Raw genomic sequence first — 17119 nt, 5'->3', positions numbered from 1 at the left:
CTTGATTCAATGGTTTCATTTCCTCTGAGGAGAAAGTATTTTGGTTCCGCCAAACTATCGCTTGGCTCTTCTGACTGATGGACATATTGTTATGATTGGACTGCTTAATTCTTGCAGGGGGAGAATTTAAACCGGTCAGACTGGCATCCATCAAAATATTTGTGAACTACTTAAGCTGTGTCAGCTAAATTGGAAATGACACTTGTAATGTTTTATATCGCATGCCACAGAAGAGCTCTGCAAGCAAGAGAAAAACAATTTAACTCTTTCCTGCAGAGAAAAAGGATGAAAACGTCTGTTTGCATTTCAAATCTCCCCACCCCCGGCTTCCACTCAGATCACTTCATTTTGCATTCTCAGAAGCTAAACAGAGATTAACACAGCTACCCCACTCAAGTTTATCGGTAACTGGAAAAACTTAAAAAACAACCAATAGTTTAGCAGCATCTTACAGCAGTATCTACATGTTTTGTTAGAGATAAACTTGGTCAGAATTTAGATGGGGAGGGGAAAAGGAACAAACTAACAAAGAAATCCTCCGTATAACAGAAATTGGCACTGATTCAGAAAGAACCCTAAGTTCTTGGACACAGTAAAAATCCTCAGTATTATGTCCGTATGGCACCGTGGGCTCTGTTGTTCAGACACTTCGGCTGGATAGAAGATTGTTCATTCCAGAGGAATGGCTTTCGATAGCACTTGTGCTTTAGAACTCTGAGTCACTCTTAAAAATCTCCTCAATTGATAAATCTGGCCGGCTTTTTCTTTTTTGAATTGTTCTCTGTTGCAACTATTGGATGATCATTTTACAGACACATTTCTGTCTATCAGATGCTCACACCCTGTGCTCACAGTGAGCACTTCTTATTCATTATTGTCTTTGTGCAATCAGATAATTTCAGGCAGATGTCATTCTTTCGGCTCTCTGATTAGATGAGGATCTATTCACTGTACCTAAGAAGTTGGTAACCAAATAGGATTAGGCAATTTTGGTAACACATTTAAACTCCTCCCTCCCACGGCAAAACAATCCGGGTCAAGTCATTTCTAGAGAAATGAAGTTACTGTAGTATCAGCAGCACAGGTCAGATTTTAAATGAGGGTTTTTCCTCCATAACATTCACATTGTATAATCAGAGATACAACTTTTAACTAAAACACGTGGGCTTGTTTCTCTCTATTTCGAGTGCTTGTCATAGATCTGGGCAGGGGTTTTGCAAAATGGACTGCGGTTAGTTGAAGTTCTATGTTACAGGATATAGCTCGCCAAGGCTATTTTACCCTTCTTTGTTTGGAAGAGACATCTTTGGGGTGTTGGTTGTATGCAGAGACAGGCTGCCCAAGGATGTAGCTTTCAAGCTTGCTACATGATTATTCAAGAACCTATTCTTGTCCCATCTCTTGAACATGTGTAACAGGAAGAGAGCTTGAATCATAAGCCCTTGTATCAGAGGCCTGGTATGAGGCAGAGCCTGCTCACAGAATCTGGCAAGAACAGGGCTAATTTTGCAAAAAACACACTTTCCTAAAAAAACTGCGAGTCACAGAATACTTCGGCAAACACATTCCAATTGCAACGACGGTACAAAACCATTCCCCAAGCACAAGAGGAATGAACTGGCCCCTCCTAAAAGATAAAGTCCAGATAACAGTACGTAATAAAAATGTTTTAATCAAATCATCATGTACAAGGTGATGAGTAATTACTAGACACATCAGGAGGCAGTACCTGTGTCAGAAGGGCAGTACTAATTTGTTTGGAGCGGGGCATAAAAGTGTGTCTCGGAGAGAAAATCTTTGCCTGGCTTAGGGATAAAAGAAAAATTTTCTGAGCTGGTCCATTGTTACAGACATACATGTATTAATGGTCCGGTAGAGTCTGTGGGATGGTAGGACTGTGTTTATCAACATCAATCTGGCCAGGTGCCTTCGTCCCTTAACGGATCTTGTGGTCATTCACTCGAGGTCTGCCATGCCAGCTGTCTGTACAGGCCTGGCAGCACACAAAGGAAACACATACGCAGCCAAACCGCTAACAATGTGTATTAAACACCATATACTATAATGGAAAGCAAACTAGCCACATAGAAGATGCATTCATTTATTTTTAGAATAAAAATTGAAAACAAAGTGTCATGTTTTCAACGACTGAGTCGTTAATTGGTCCCTAATAATCGTGTTTGGTGGGGTCACTCCAGGGATCGTCAAACTGTGATACACAAACGTTCCATATTAGAGAAACTGTTAACATTTCCAGAGTGAAAGAAAGCTGCAGATTGTGTCGCAGAGAAAATATGAAAATTGCTGTGGTTCATGGATGGCACCACAGGATTTCTGCTAACCACCTCCCTCCAAGAGGTCATCACAAAAATCAGAATTGTATTCCTTTGTCTTTCCCCATCTGGAATGATTTTTAAAAGCCCTTTGAAACCAGTAAGTGGGCAAATAAACAGATCCTGCTGGGGTTATACACCCCCACCCTTAAGACAAGGAAGTATAGTAGCTGTAATTTAATGAACATTATATGATGTATGGAAGGGCTTAGTTCTCATTTATTTTGGGGTTATTCATTATTTTATCACTACTTTGATTTCTGGGGATTTAAGGCAGATATGACATTATTGAAAAGGAGACAAATATTTGTAACCACATTTGTTTCAATACTAGCCTGATCTCTAGTGTAGTGTTTCTTTCTACCATATACTAAGCTGATACTTTTGTAACATATTTCATGCTGTAATTGCACAAAACAGATGCCAAAGACCAGATATTGAGAATTTTACAATCATTTGTAAAAAAAAAAAAATAGACATCAGAGTTATAAATAGGAAATATTAGAGCCAACTTGACCTTGATAGTAACATGCATTTCTAAATTTGTTTTTAATTCTCTACAGAATGAACTACCATCGACAAGGATGTCTCTGAAACCCAGACAGGGTTAAATGAAATTTGCAGACACCCCGGAAATGTCTTATTACTGTATGTATCTATAATAAAGTCTCATCTTTACGACATCTGCTCAAGAAAACCAGCATCTCCATTTCCTGATTTGATGTCCGGAATGGTTAGCTCGGAATCTTCACTCACACAAAACTAGTCTCCACTGTGGCCCGCTTCTTTGTACCCCCTTCTAGCAAGCCCCAATCTCACAAAGCACCATAAAGAGTGAGCAAATCCGGGGATGAACAGACCTAAAAATACAAAATAGGAGAGACAGGTGGCCCAGAAAGAAAGATTTTGACAGATCACTAAAAATGGTTATTTTAAATGAAATTACAAATAGAAATAACGTAAGAGAAGTATGTTCTGGCGCTGCAAAAGCCTTACGGCGGCAGCAAATCAAGTATATCATCCATCAGAGGCTACCTTCTTGGCATGCAATAGTAGCGTATCAGAGTGAGCTGTGCTTTCCTCCCCAGTAGTGTTTACCGACTGATCTGAGCTACCTGTATTTGAAAGTGATTTGCTACAGGCATGTCCAGGTAGCTCCACTAAGTGTTCCAGAACAGCACCCGCCTGCTCCTTTTCCGCCGCAGCCGCACACAGAGCAGCCGCTTCCTCGGCAGTCGGGGGCAGATTCTGAGCCTGTCTCCCAGCTTCTGCCTCCTGATGCTGCAGCATCCGCTCCACCTCAATCTCCAGTTCCAGATTTTCTTCATCTGCCTCCACTTCCAGCTGCTTCATCAACTCCTCCAGCTTCTTGGCTTTACGCAGTTCATTCTGCTGTATGATGGTACACAGATGCTCCGTGAGACGCTCCTTCAGCTCAGTCTTCCGTTGGAGATCCAGCTTTGCTGCTACATACTCGGCCTCGGCCTTTTCGTATCGCTTCCTGCAAAACCAATCGGTTTTTAGTTATTCGTCCCACGGAAGCCCAAAGCAGCTCACAAGTTACACAGCTGGATGACTACGTGAGCGGTCACTAACAGGTGTCCTCCGCTGGATTGGGCCATGCCACGAATCTAATAGCACACAGAAACAGTGCTCAACAGTTATAAAGCAAGGGACACAAAGGCGAATGTGCCAACGGATGAAAGGGAACGCCATTAGTTTCCACCGCTGCTGCATTCTAGGACTCGGTTCTCTTGTCTGAAATGCACAGGTTTGGTGACTTTTGTACGAGAGACATCTCCAGCGTGCTGAAAAAAACCCATCGCCGGTTCCTGCTCCATTTGTTCCAATGGAAAACTAATTATTCCGAAAGTTACCAAAATGATCTGTGTTCACTTTATTGTTAGCGAAACAGATGGACAAACCAACAGAGAGAAATTCTGGCAATTCAATGAAGCAGTTACGTTGCCACTTCAATCTTTTCTAAAAGTGTACGTTCCCTGTCATTCAAAAAAAAAAAAAAAAAAAAAAAAAAGCACATCCCTCTGTCACAAGCAGCACAGAGGCTCGGAACATGACACCAGCTAATGACGACAGCTTCTGCAGAGCCGCCAATGTAGAAATAATTGCAGCATCGGCATGGGCACTTGCCAGTTCTTACACTCTGACGTGACAAACTTTCTAATGGCGAACAACAATTATGGATATTTCAAGGGGCAACATAACGCGGGTGGACTTAACTAGTAGAAGGGTATCACAGACTGGCTGACAGGGGAAGGAGGCCATGGATCAGATGCACAGTGAGTCTGTAGTGCCCCACATCAGACAACATCCACAAACGTAGCATCACAAAGGTGCTTATAAACCCAGGGAGCTGCTTCGTAAAGGCAGACTCAAGTGTCCCATTACCAAGCAATAGAGGGATACAGTGGGCCTTTTGTTTGAGGAAGCAGAAATTAAATGAAACGGGAAGTCTTTCAGCATATATTCCAGCAAAAAATAACTGCAGGACTCCGTCCCCAGCCAGATCTTTGCCATCGGCCATCAATGACGCAGCTATATCCACAGGGTCCCCAAAATACTCACTTCTCTTTCTATCAGGGAATGTCTAGATGGCAAGCTTCTTTCAAAACAAGCTTTTTCGGAAGAGATCGTCCGAAAAAACTTCTTCCAAAAGAGAGCGTCCACACACATTGGATGCTCTCTTGCATGTAAACTGTGATTACTATGGGCGGAATGGCCACCAGGGAACCTGTGCTTTTTCCTGGAGGCCTCCTCTTTCGAAAAAACTCCCCCTTTTGAAGCCACACGCACCTTTTTGTGAAAGAGCTCTTTCGGAAAAGGCGTTCTTCCTCATAGAATGAAGTTTACTAATGTCGGAAAAACCACTGTGTTCTTTTGATATTCTCTCAAAAGAAAGCGATTGCAATGTGGACGTAGATGAAGTTTTTTTGGAAAATCCCCTATAGTCTAGACACACACTCAGAAGGGAGTCACAGAGATTATATAATGAGGCACAGAGAGGATGTCATGAAGGGTTCAGACATGAAGTATACATGCAAGGAACGAAGTTATGCTTACTGTGGAAACATTTGTCCAATTAAAATTTTAACCTGCGTTCAGTTTTTTTTTTTCATCGTAATGTTTATAAATATTCCATTTTATAACAGTCAGATGTCTGAACTAGGTCATTATGACTATAAATATTGCACTTCTTGGCATGTTAAACTAATTTGGCAGTTAGCCTTAAAACATAAAGCAAAGGCATCAATAATAGCTCAGTAAGGCATTGCTTGTTAGGTGAATGAAAGCTTTTAATGGTGGGTGGTATACTGTACAACATTGAAAATCCATGTGTAACTTTACCTTCCAAATCATGAAACACTGTTTGTACAAAACACAGCAAACTCATTGGGCATATTTTTAAAATTTTGCCTTTTTCCCCACAAACCTTCCTTTTTCATCTTTAGACCTACGTTTCCTATAAACATTCTGTAAGTCTTTTTTCCTTCCACTGGGAATTTAAGATGCAGAGTTCAAAAATGGGTGTAATGTTATCATAAAACATTTCTAAAGGTTTAATGGTTTCTGAAAGATATTTGAGTCAACCCTACAAAAACACGGACACTGAAAAATCTTCTGTGATGTCAATCTGAAAAAGTTAGATTTTCCAAAATATCCTAAAATAGTGGAACTAGACGTCAGCTAGTCCCTGCGATTTTAAATGACAATTAGTCAATAGCCATCCTCAGATCTTAGGTACCACTAATATTCACTTAAAAAGCTAAGTGCCATGTTTATTGGCCTGTGATCAATGTATAGCAAAAGTCACAAGGAAAACTACAACTTCCACACACTAAACAGTGAACTAAAAACCACAACCAAATATTTCCATTTCATGAAATGGCTATATAAACATGCTTACATATACATACCCATATTGTGGTTTACCCTGTACTAATGAGGCACTTCAATTCCCTTTTGTAGCATCCTTCAACATGCAAAGTTAATTGGAGTTGTACGACTTTGTAAAAATAATTTTAAAAATCCTCAATTGACTAAAGGGACATCAAGACTCTTGGAAGACTGAAATTGATCTACATTTGGTCCCAACTCAAAAAACCACTTAAGTACATAGCTTAGCTTTCGGCATATATGCAACTCCCACAGATTTCAACAGAACTTAAGTGCTGTCCTGAATTAAGGTGCTCAGGAATTGTTTTGGCAGAGTTGATATAACACATTACATGTGTCTGATTCCTTTTTTAAAGCTGTTTCCCCCTCTCTCCCATGAAAAACAGCCAGCAACTAAATCCCCTGCAACAGTGTCATGGTTGTACCGTAATGGACCAGCACACACGCATGATGAAAGGGGGGAGGAGGAGGTGGCGGCAAGTGAAGTTTTCAGTCAGGAAACTTATTTCAGTCGCAAGCTTCTCTAGGCTGCTATGACCTAAAGAAAAACCACCGTATACTGAAATTCATTAAATGCACCTGAATGCCATTTAATGCATATGACTGACTAACATGACATGACATGACTCCCATCAGCCTTTCTTCAGTGAAAGCAAATTGCACTTTCTCCCAACATTTTCCCAAGAGTACTAGCTGCTCTATCTGTTACTTGCTTACCGAGCGTATGAATAGTCCATGCTGGCCTGGTCGATTCGGTTCCTTAAGATCCCAATGTCAGCAGACACCATATCATCCAGAGCCTGCAGCTCTTTTTGAATCCGCTTTAGTTTCACTGTTTCAGCCTGAGTTCTTTTGGATCTGAAAAAACACAATGTGAATTCCCGCTTTATGTGCATTCGACGCAAGACACACATTGTGTTGCACTTACAGGCCCACCAGCTCATCCGTAGCTGCTCAAAGGTTTCTATTGCAAACTTTAAGACTCTTGATCTTTTTTCTATGGGGATCTAAAGTGTCTGCTATAAACAGTGAATCAAAAGTACATCATTACATTACTGCAAACAGAGTGCCTAAAATGGATTGTACTCCTTCACTCGGGAACTCACTCTCTGTAGGGATACGTCTAAACTACATCCCTTTTTCGAAAGAGGGCTGTAAATTAGACATATCGAAATTGCAAACGAAGCCGGGATTTCAATTTCCCGTGCTTCATTTGCATAATCAAGTCACGGCGTTTTTTCAAAAAATAAGGTTTACAGGATCATTCGAAAAAGGCGTAGCTTTCCGAAAGAACTGCCTCTAGACCGTGGTTTAAGTTTCGAAACAGCATTTTTCAAAAAAACGCCGTGACGAGATTATGCAAATGAAGAACGGAAAATTCAAATCCTGGCTTCATTTGCAATTTCGATAGGTCTAATTTACATAACTCTTCCGAAATAGGGATGTAGTCTAGACACAGCCTAACTAAATACTTCGAAGGGTAAGGACATAGGAAATTGCTAGAAAAGCAGAGGGGATTCAGTCCTGCAATTGAAAGAATCCCAAATAGCAGGAGCCAAAGAGAGACTGAGTCAACTAAACCAAACGTGTTATTTCCATTTTGAAGGATTACTCTCCATAGGCCTGGTCCAAAGCCCAATGAAGTCAATGAAAAGATTCACATCAAATGTGAAAGGTTTAAAGCCCTACATAACCGTGAGAACATAAGAACGGCCACACTGGGTCAGACTAAAGAGAGGGAGCAGAGTGGGGGGGGGAGGGAATGCGTGTGCGCAGGGAGACAGCTTTCAAGCCGGCTTCCCATGTGTAGCAGCTTCTGCCTGCCCCCCTACGTGTAAACATGTAACTGCTGAAAAATTCAGCAGTTACACATTTACCAAAAAACACATTTGCTAATCTCCCTGCCATTAACATCCCTAATAGCAAGTCACTGGCATAGCTGGGACTAGAACCCTGTAGTACAGCTCTAAACACAACACAGAACATCACTAAATGAAGTGGTGCTCATCTTAAAAAAGAGGAGACTAAGAGGGGAAATGATAGAGGTCTATAAAATCATGACCGGTGTAGAAAAAGTGAATAAGGAAAAGTTATTAACTTGTTCCCTCAATATAAGAAGTAGGGGGTCACCAAATGAAATTAATAGGTAGCAGGTTTAAAACTAACAAAAGGAAGTTTTTCTTCACTCAGTGCACAACCAACCTGTGGAACTCCTTGCCAGAGGATGCTGGGAAGACTAGGACTGTAACGGGGTTCAAAAAGAGCTAGATAAATTCATGGAGGTTAGGTCCATCGATGGCTATTAGCTAGGATGGGTAGGGATGGTGTTCCTACTCTCTGTTTGTCTGGAAATGGATGAAAGGAAAGGGATCATGTGATGATTACCTGCTGTGTTGACTCCCTCTGGGGCATCTGGCATTGGCCATTGTCGAAGGACAGGATACTGGGCTGGATAGAACTGAGTGGTCTGACCCAGTATGCTGTTCTTATGTTTGAGTGCCAAGGCATGTGCTCAGGAACAGAGTCGCTCTGTCGATCTGTCTATAACTGGAATTATCAACCTGCAGAAGGAGCTACAGAAATGCAACCCACATAAAAAGTGCGCCTTAGCCACCACACCGTTTGGAATAAAATGTGAATCTCGCATAACATCGCTCATCTGCGCACACAAAAACACAGAACCTTTACTGCAGAGGACGGCCTCATCACCTTTCAGCGATGGCTTTGGCCAGGAGCGCCTTCTTGCGTTTATTCTTCTCTTCCATCAGCCGCTGCTCCTGCTGGAGGACTTCCCACCGCGATTTCTCCTGCCTGAGCATTGACAAAGTCACAGCGTTAAACAGGGACTTGTTTCTCTCCTGCCTCTCTTCACCCAAAACGGCAGTGAGGCGCTTTGTGTTTATTCTGTTGGAGCACCCAGTAAGGATTCCCAAGAATCCAAGGATAGCGCAACACCTTGGTTGTGTGGGAATTAGGAAGGAAGACTGATTAGGAAGAAGAGTTTTAGCATCAGGAGAAGCTCAACAAGTTTACTCTAAATAAAGAAAACCCAAACAAACCAGGGTCTCTTATGAGCCAAGATTGTTGGGTTAGTTCTTTGCCACAACAGAATCCTATGTTTTCATCTACAGTGACAACATATATCGTTCATACATCGGTGGCTTTTCATTACAAATCATTCATGTGTTATCCTATCTTTATATTATTAAATAAATTCATCCTAATTAGATTAGGCTTTGGATGCGGCTGAATACCACTTTTCCCTACATAAGTTGCCTCATGTTAGTTGTTGAAGTGAAGTTTTACCCATCACTTTTCAAAGTCATTTCAGAATGATCTGCTCTCCATAACGTAATGTATAATATGTGTGCTCTTCTAAGGAAGAAAGTGGAAGTTAAATTTGTTTTTTAATTTTAAAACATTTTGTATTTACATTGGCTGCCTGGTTGTATTTAAATTAGAATAAGGCTTTCTTTTTAAAAACAAAACTGTTGAAATGTGAATATAATCCTCTACCAGCCTGAACTGATAATTTGATTGTAAATGTGGAACATGTTTTGATCAGAGAAAATGTGTGTATTCAAAATGTTCAAAGCTGTTTTAATAAAATAATTTGTATATGTTGCTGTGTGTTTAAAATTCCAGTTACCCGCCAATGCAACTTGACACAAAACATGAGCAAAAAATGTTCTAGTAAATATACAACATATCACTCACCATTTTCAAACATACTGAAAATGACAATTAATAAAAATCGGAAAATAGCAAACTATACAATTATCTAAAGAAACATATACAAGTCTAGTATATCCTCCTAGGCATGTACTAAAAAATAAAGGTTCTAGTTAGTTGTAAATCAACATGTTTTCATGGTTATATCAATCAATAAGAATGCACCTTTCTTGAGAAAATAAATGTACAAATGGAAATGTTGCTTAAAATTGATGATTTTAAATTGAGGATTTCTACTTGGCTTTTTAAACTGCTTTGATTTAAATCAATCCACCCCAGAATAAAACATCAGAAGTTACTTGATAGCTAAAGAGAAGGAAGAATGTTTTTCAAGCCACCGTGATGCTTGAATGTGGTGGTGGTTCTTTGACGAGGGAAAGTTCCAATAGAATATACACGGTGCTTAGGGGTGCTTTGAGCAAAATAGAGGACTATGTAGCACTTTAAAGACTAACAAGATGGTTTATTAGATGATGAGCTTTCGATAGCTGTAGAGTTTAGTGAATGACAACGTTTGACTGTGTCATTCTGAAATGGCACGACCCATGGAAGAATGAACATTCCACTGATTATTGGGACTCTGATGGAAAACAAAACAGAGCGTATGGGAGCAAGCAAGGAAAAAAACCCTAAAAATGTAAACATAAAAAAATCACTTTCATGAGGGCTGTCCCAGATAGCCAAGAAAAATAAATACGTGTACAGCATCTCAGCATTTATGCGGTGCTGTACCATGGTAGAGAGAAGGAGAACTTCCTGACTAAAACCACACACAGCTGCTTATAGGAACATGGGATAGTGGACTACAAGGGGCAATGTGTCTGATCAAGTACTGTATGTCATTTACTCCGAGGCAAAACGCCCCACTGTAGGTACCTCGGGGTAAACTAATCCCCCGACTATGATAGTCTCATCCTAACACCTAATTGTTAAAAATAAACTCAAAGCCTAAATATGATGTTTCGTCTCTTTTCCGGAACTGTTTAGTATTAACTAGAACTTTGGTGCCTAAAATTTTATTATTCTGGGTACCCAAAACTACAGCCAAAAAGGCAAAATAGTTACAACAAACAAGACAACAAGTATACAGTCTGGCAGTCTAATTATAAGAACGAGCAAATCATAAAAACTATTCCAATATTAGGACTTTCTATAGTCAGATATTTATTATTCATCCAGCTCTACAAACTGAGTGAACAAAGAGAAATACCAGCCTAGTTTATTGGGTGAAAAAATGGTGAAATTCATCAAATAAATGATTTGATCAGCTCTACTAGCTACTGTGAGCAGAAAACAGAAGATTAGGAGAGGTAAGGTAGGAAAGGGACATTTGAAATGGGTTTTGGGATGTTATAGCACAATGAACAGGAAGGTTTTAAGACCAACTTTTTAAAAAAATAAGTAATTCAAGTAGTTTGGAGAGAGAACACAAATGAAAAATGATTCTCCCACCCCCACTCCCTAGTAAAAAGGAGGCAAAGACTCTGCCCTTGTCTACACTTCGCAGTGGATCAACATGGCAGCGAATAATCCACCCGCCAAGATCTCATCTGCTGACGCTGCTATGCTATTTGCACATCTGAAGTAGATCAACAGTGCAGGTAAGTCGAGACAGGACCTTAGTCAGCAGATAAGAAGACACCAGTGTGCAACTAGTCAACTTCATGGCCTTCCCTTGAGGCTAAAAAGGGCGGGGGGGGGGGGGGGTTTCAATCACATTAACTCAAAATGACTGAACCTACCCCCCCAATCAAGATGCAATCTATAGCGCATCTACAACCATGTTAGCTGGCCAGAATTTAGTCAATAGGGGAGACTAAACAAGTGAAATGCTTTCCCACACCAAAACAAAAGAGGACCCATAGAAAGTTTTGACAACCAGGGGAGCAATTTTGTGAAAGGGGCAAAAGTTACAGAAAACCACAAAGATGCATTTCCAGGTGAGTTTTGCTGATTCTGATTTATTTACATCATATACGAGAGATGCACTTAACCCTTCAAAAATAATGTTAAAAAACAGTCCCATGACCTGGATGCCTTATGATTTAGGCCTCCGATCCTGCAATCTTGCATGCATGGAGTCTACTGAAGACAGTGAGACTCCCATCTGCACAAATTAGATTACAGGACTCAGATCTGCATGAGATATAACCAAAAGGTGGCAATTAAAGGATCAGCAGGAAAGAAGCAAAAAAGAAGAAGTCTGAATCTAAAATACAGTAAGGAATAAAACCAATCCCTTGATTGTACAGACTTACTAACAATTCCACTCTCTTGTTCTCCATTTTTAAATCCATCTTTACAAGGAGATGCTGGGTTTTTTCATCGCCATTACAAGGATTTTCAAGTCCCTGCACAGCCTCTTGATCTCTAGTGTCATGTTGCCTTTGATCTTTGATTGAGGATGGAGGAGATTGTTGCAGAGGGGGACTTGGAAGACAGGGCTTGTGTTTTGGCACAGAAAGCAGCTGTTCTGAAGGTACAGAGGCTGCTGCATCCTGCAGTCCCAGTTTTCGATATTGTTGCTGAAGAACTTTTTCTCGTTGCACCTGCTGCCGGCTCTTATTTACGGAGATAGGTCTATGCTTCTGATCAGAAGATTCGGATAGGTCTAGTTATTGTAAAAATAAAAACAAATCCTTTCAGGAGACATAGAATCTTGACTATTTATTTTCTTACCAACTCTATTGCTGGTAACAAGATCAATCTTTGACAAAAAGTCATGTGAGTGGGGAGAAGTCTGATGTGAATAATGATATTGACAAAAGCGGTGAGGAGTCCTGTGGCACCTGATAGACTAACTCAAGTGTAGGAGCATAAGCTTTCGTGGACAAAGACCCACTTCGTCAGATGCATGTGCATCCTACACTTCAGTTAGTCTATAAGGTGCCACAGGACTCCTCACCGCTTTTGCAGATTCAGACTAACACGGCTACCCCTCTGATATTGACAAAGTTGCTTTGTGCCCCCCAGTATTAAACAGTTTGTCTATGTCTACACTGGTGGATTCTTGCGCCAGAAATATGCAAATGAGGCTAAGCGTGGAATATCGCCGAGCCTCATTTGCGTACCTAATGAACTGCCATTTTGTGGAAGAGGCTCTTGCGCCAGAAGGAGCTGTCTACACGGCCCCTTCTTGGGCAAGAAAAACCCTCTTGCGCAATGCCGCTATGCTGATTATTTTCAGGAATAACGACCTGCCTCGCAATGGATGAGATATGGGGGGGACCCGCCTTGCAATGGATGAGATGGGGGGGCCCTGACCCACCAATGGATGAGATGGGGGGCCCCGACCCGACCCACCTCGCAATGGATGAGATGGGGGGGCCCGACCCGACCCACCTCGCAATGGATGAGATGGGGGGGGCTGACCCGACCCACCTCGCAATGGATGAGATGGGGGGGGCCCGACCCGACCCGACCCACCTCGCAATGGATGAGATGGGGGAGCCCGACCCGACCCGCCAATGGAGGAGATGGGGGGGGGGGGCCCGACCCGCCAATGGATGAGATGGGGGACCCGCCAATGGAGGAGATGGGGGGGGGGCCCGACCCGCCAATGGAGGAGATGGGGGGGGGGCCCGACCCGCCAATGGAGGAGATGGGGGGGGGGCCCGACCCGCCAATGGAGGAGATGGGGGGGGGGCCCGACCCGCCAATGGAGGAGATGGGGGGGGGGGGGCCCGACCCGCCAATGGAGGAGATGGGGGGGGCCCGACCCGCCAATGGATGAGATGGGAGGGGGCCCGACCCGCCAATGGAGGAGATGGGGGGGGGGCCCGACCCGCCAATGGAGGAGATGGGGGGGGGGCCCGACCCGCCAATGGATGAGATGGGGGGGGGCCCGACCCGCCAATGGAGGAGATGGGGGGGGTCCGGGGGGGGCCCGACCCGCCAATGGAGGAGATGGGGGGGGGCCCGACCCCCCCGCCAATGGAGGAGATGGGGGGGCCCGACCCGCCAATGGAGGAGATGGGGGGGTCTCTCGTCTCTCTCACTGGTACAGCCGGGGGGGGGGGGCACGTGCCCTGCACAGCGGGGGGAGGGGCGAAGCGTTGTGCGCTCCAGCCCCGGATTCCCCGCGCTGAGGGCCCAGGAGCCCCGCCCCGCCCCCACTGACCAATCAAACGGGATCTTACCCCCCACGCCAGCCCCCCCCCCCCGGGACCCGGAAGTGGCCCCGGGCCCGGCCGGTACCTGCGCGCGGGCCCCGCAGCCGCCGCAGCTCCTGCTCGGAGAAGCCGGCCCAGCCCCCCGCCATGGCGCCGCCTCCCGCCGCTTCCGCCGCCACGTCCCGGCCGCCGCAGGCCCCCGCGGCTGCCCCCGCCTCCGCCGGCCGGCGCGTCCGGGCCCGGCTGTCAGGCAGCCGCGCGGGCAGCCCGGCGGGGTCCTGCCGCGTTGCCATGGGGAAGGAGCCCGGAGGGGGCGGGGCCTTGCAGAGGGGGCGGGGCACCTGACTCCAACCCATCCCCCCCCCCCCTTGCTCTGCCAGTGCTGGGCCAGCAGCCAGCCTGGCACCTCCTGCAGCCAATGGGATCGGCCCCAAGCAACTGCCCCTCTGGAGCCCCCCCACCCAGCTGGGGCCGCCCCCGGGAATGGAGCAATTCAGATCCTGCCGCCCTCGCGACCGGGTCACTGCCGCCTGTACCGTAACCGTAACCGTAACCGTAACCGTACGGGGCAGCGGCTGGAGACACGGGCCGGGCATGTGCATGGACCCCTACAACAGCACAGCCCTGGGCTATGTCTAGACTGGCATGATTTTCCAGAAATGCTTTTAATGGAAAAGTTTTCCGTTAAAAGCATTTTAGGAAAAGCGCGTCTAGATTGGCACGGACGCTTTTGCGCAAAAGCACTTTTTGCGGAAAAGCATCCGTGGCCAATCTAGACGCGCTTTTGCACAAAAAAGCCCCGATCGGAATTTTCGCCATCAGGGCTTTTTTGCGCAAAACAAATCTGAGCTGTCTACACTGGCCCTTTTGCCCGAACAGGAGCAGCATAGTATTTCCGCAAAAAGCACTGATTTCTTACAGTAGGAAGTCAGTGCGTTTGCGGAAATTCAAGCGGCCAGTGTAGACAGCTGGCAAGTTTTTCCGGAAAAGCAGCTGATTTTCCGGAAAAACTGGCCAGTCTAGACACAGCCCTGATGTATCGGACCCTAACTTACCGATGTGAATTCTTTGCCTTGTTTCTATCCCAATATTTTGTCTGGACATGCACGCACACACATACACGGAAAACAACAAGGAGTCCTGTGGCACCTGAGAGACTAACCAATACATGGTATCATGAGCTCTCATGGACAAAACCCACTGCCTCAAGTTAGGAAGTACATTTGGCCCACAAAAGCTCATGATACTATAGCTATCTCTCTCTATATATCTATATTTGTTAGTCTCTAAGAGTGCATCTATGCTGCACCCTTAGCTCGAAATAAGCTACGCAATTTGAGCTATGCAATTTGATCTTAGCTTGTTTCGAGTCTACATAGCACCAAATTTCAAAATAAACAGCTATTCCAAAATGTCCCTTAATCCTCATGGAACGAGGTTTACAGGGACGTCAGAATAGCGCGTCCTTATTTCGAAAGATATTTCAAAATAATGGGCGTGCTGTCGAGATGCAGAATAGCTATTTTGGGATACCAGAAGTATCCCGAAATAGCGCCCTAGTGTAAACGTACCCTAAGGTGCCACAGGACTACTCGTTTTTAAAGTTACAGTCTAACGCAGCAACCCCTCTGAGACAAAGGGAAAAGAAATAATGTTCTTTTAGATCTCACCAAGTACAGTGAGTATTTTGTCCATCCACACACACTTCCTGATTTACACAGACTGCTCCAAACAATCCAGTTTACCGCCAGCCATGAAAAAGGCAGAAGAAAAGGCAGAAGCAGGAGCAGTCAGGTTTAGCGGAGATGGCCAACCAGCTTGAGGCTTAAGTAATACATCATCTTCAATAAAAGGGGACACTTGCAATGTCTAATCACAACCCTCCCCCTTCCACAGTTTTCCAATCTGTAAAGGATTAGCTAGGCTCTGAAGCTTTGCCATGTTCGAGGACTAGAAGAGAGAATTCCTAACTAGATGACCATGTATAATTTTAAGATTTATCTTGGAAACACTTTAACAGCTTCTGCATGACTAACTCATCCCATATATGCTGGTCACACTCAGTGAGAGAAGGAAAGGGCTTGCATTTCCACTCTCTGGCAGTAATTAAATGAGTGTGTAACAGCTGGTCAGACAGACCCAGAAGGGCAGAACTGTCCTTAAGCAGTCTGGTTTCAGGCTTTGGTGTGGAACGGCAATGGTATTGATGTCTAACAATGATGAGGGTAAGGGGTTAGCACCAATAACCATGATCTTTTGGCATCTTCCTTCGCTGATCTTGGTGGGAAGGGAAGGGAGAGAAAAGGGAGCAAGAGGTAAGTTTTTCTTGTTGACATTCCAGAGCAAAGAAGGGCAGAGTCAAAACTCAAAATGTGAATTAAGGAGGTTAAATTGTGTTTAATCAGCTAATTGAGTAGTCAATAGATTTTCCATTGACCATTCGATAAGGGTCAAGAAACTGCAGAGCCACAGTGTGATTATCTACTAGATTTAAAAGGCAGAGGTTTAGTGGGTGATTGAGAGCCAGGACTCAGCTGTCGCAGCTCATGCCCGGTCCCAGACTCTGTGCCTCTGCTTTCTAAATGTAGTAAAAGCCAGGTGGATTTTTAAAAGCTGCATTTCAAAAAGCAGAGGCACAGAGCAGGACAGTATCCCAAGGCAGCAAGGGTAGGGAGAAGTGACTCGACTACCCAATAAGCCTAGGCTTATCGGGTCTTCAACTACTTGACTAGTTGCTTACATCCCTAAAGTGAATGTTCTCCAACTTTGGTGGGTCCAAAACGCAGTCCTGGTTCTGAATATGATTTTCGCAGTCCCTATACGTGTATAATGGACTGCACCCGATCCCTAGACATTGACCAGTCCTGGACTGCTGGGAGTACAAAATGTAGATCTGAATTTTAAATTTTCAGATTGCTTCCAAGTTTTAATATTGCAAATGAAAATGAAGCACCATATTCTCTTTATTGCCACTGAATTCCAGTCATAAAACTCCCATGTGTATTATAGAAAAGTGTAAGGACTTTT

The 17119-nt window shown here is 44.0% G+C and overlaps 1 protein-coding gene across 1 annotated transcript; it reads right to left on the bottom strand.

Moving 5' to 3' along the window:
* Positions 1-1604: 1604 nt before the first annotated feature.
* GORAB (golgin, RAB6 interacting) lies at positions 1605-14338 on the bottom strand. Its single transcript, XM_075937003.2, has 5 exons — positions 14178-14338; positions 12243-12591; positions 8958-9059; positions 6966-7106; positions 1605-3834 (listed from the first exon to the last, which is right to left on the bottom strand). Exons 1-5 carry the CDS (start codon positions 14239-14241, stop codon positions 3351-3353), a joined length of 1140 nt encoding a protein of 379 aa, XP_075793118.2. The 5' UTR covers positions 14242-14338; the 3' UTR covers positions 1605-3350.
* Between the last annotated feature and the right edge of the window lie 2781 nt (positions 14339-17119).

The sequence above is a fragment of the Pelodiscus sinensis genome, chromosome 9 (genome assembly GCF_052426305.1).
Source record: "Pelodiscus sinensis isolate ZL-2025 chromosome 9, ASM5242630v1, whole genome shotgun sequence".
In the NCBI taxonomy this organism is placed as follows: Eukaryota; Metazoa; Chordata; order Testudines; family Trionychidae; genus Pelodiscus; species Pelodiscus sinensis.
This window is presented reverse-complemented; position numbering and strand designations above follow the sequence as displayed.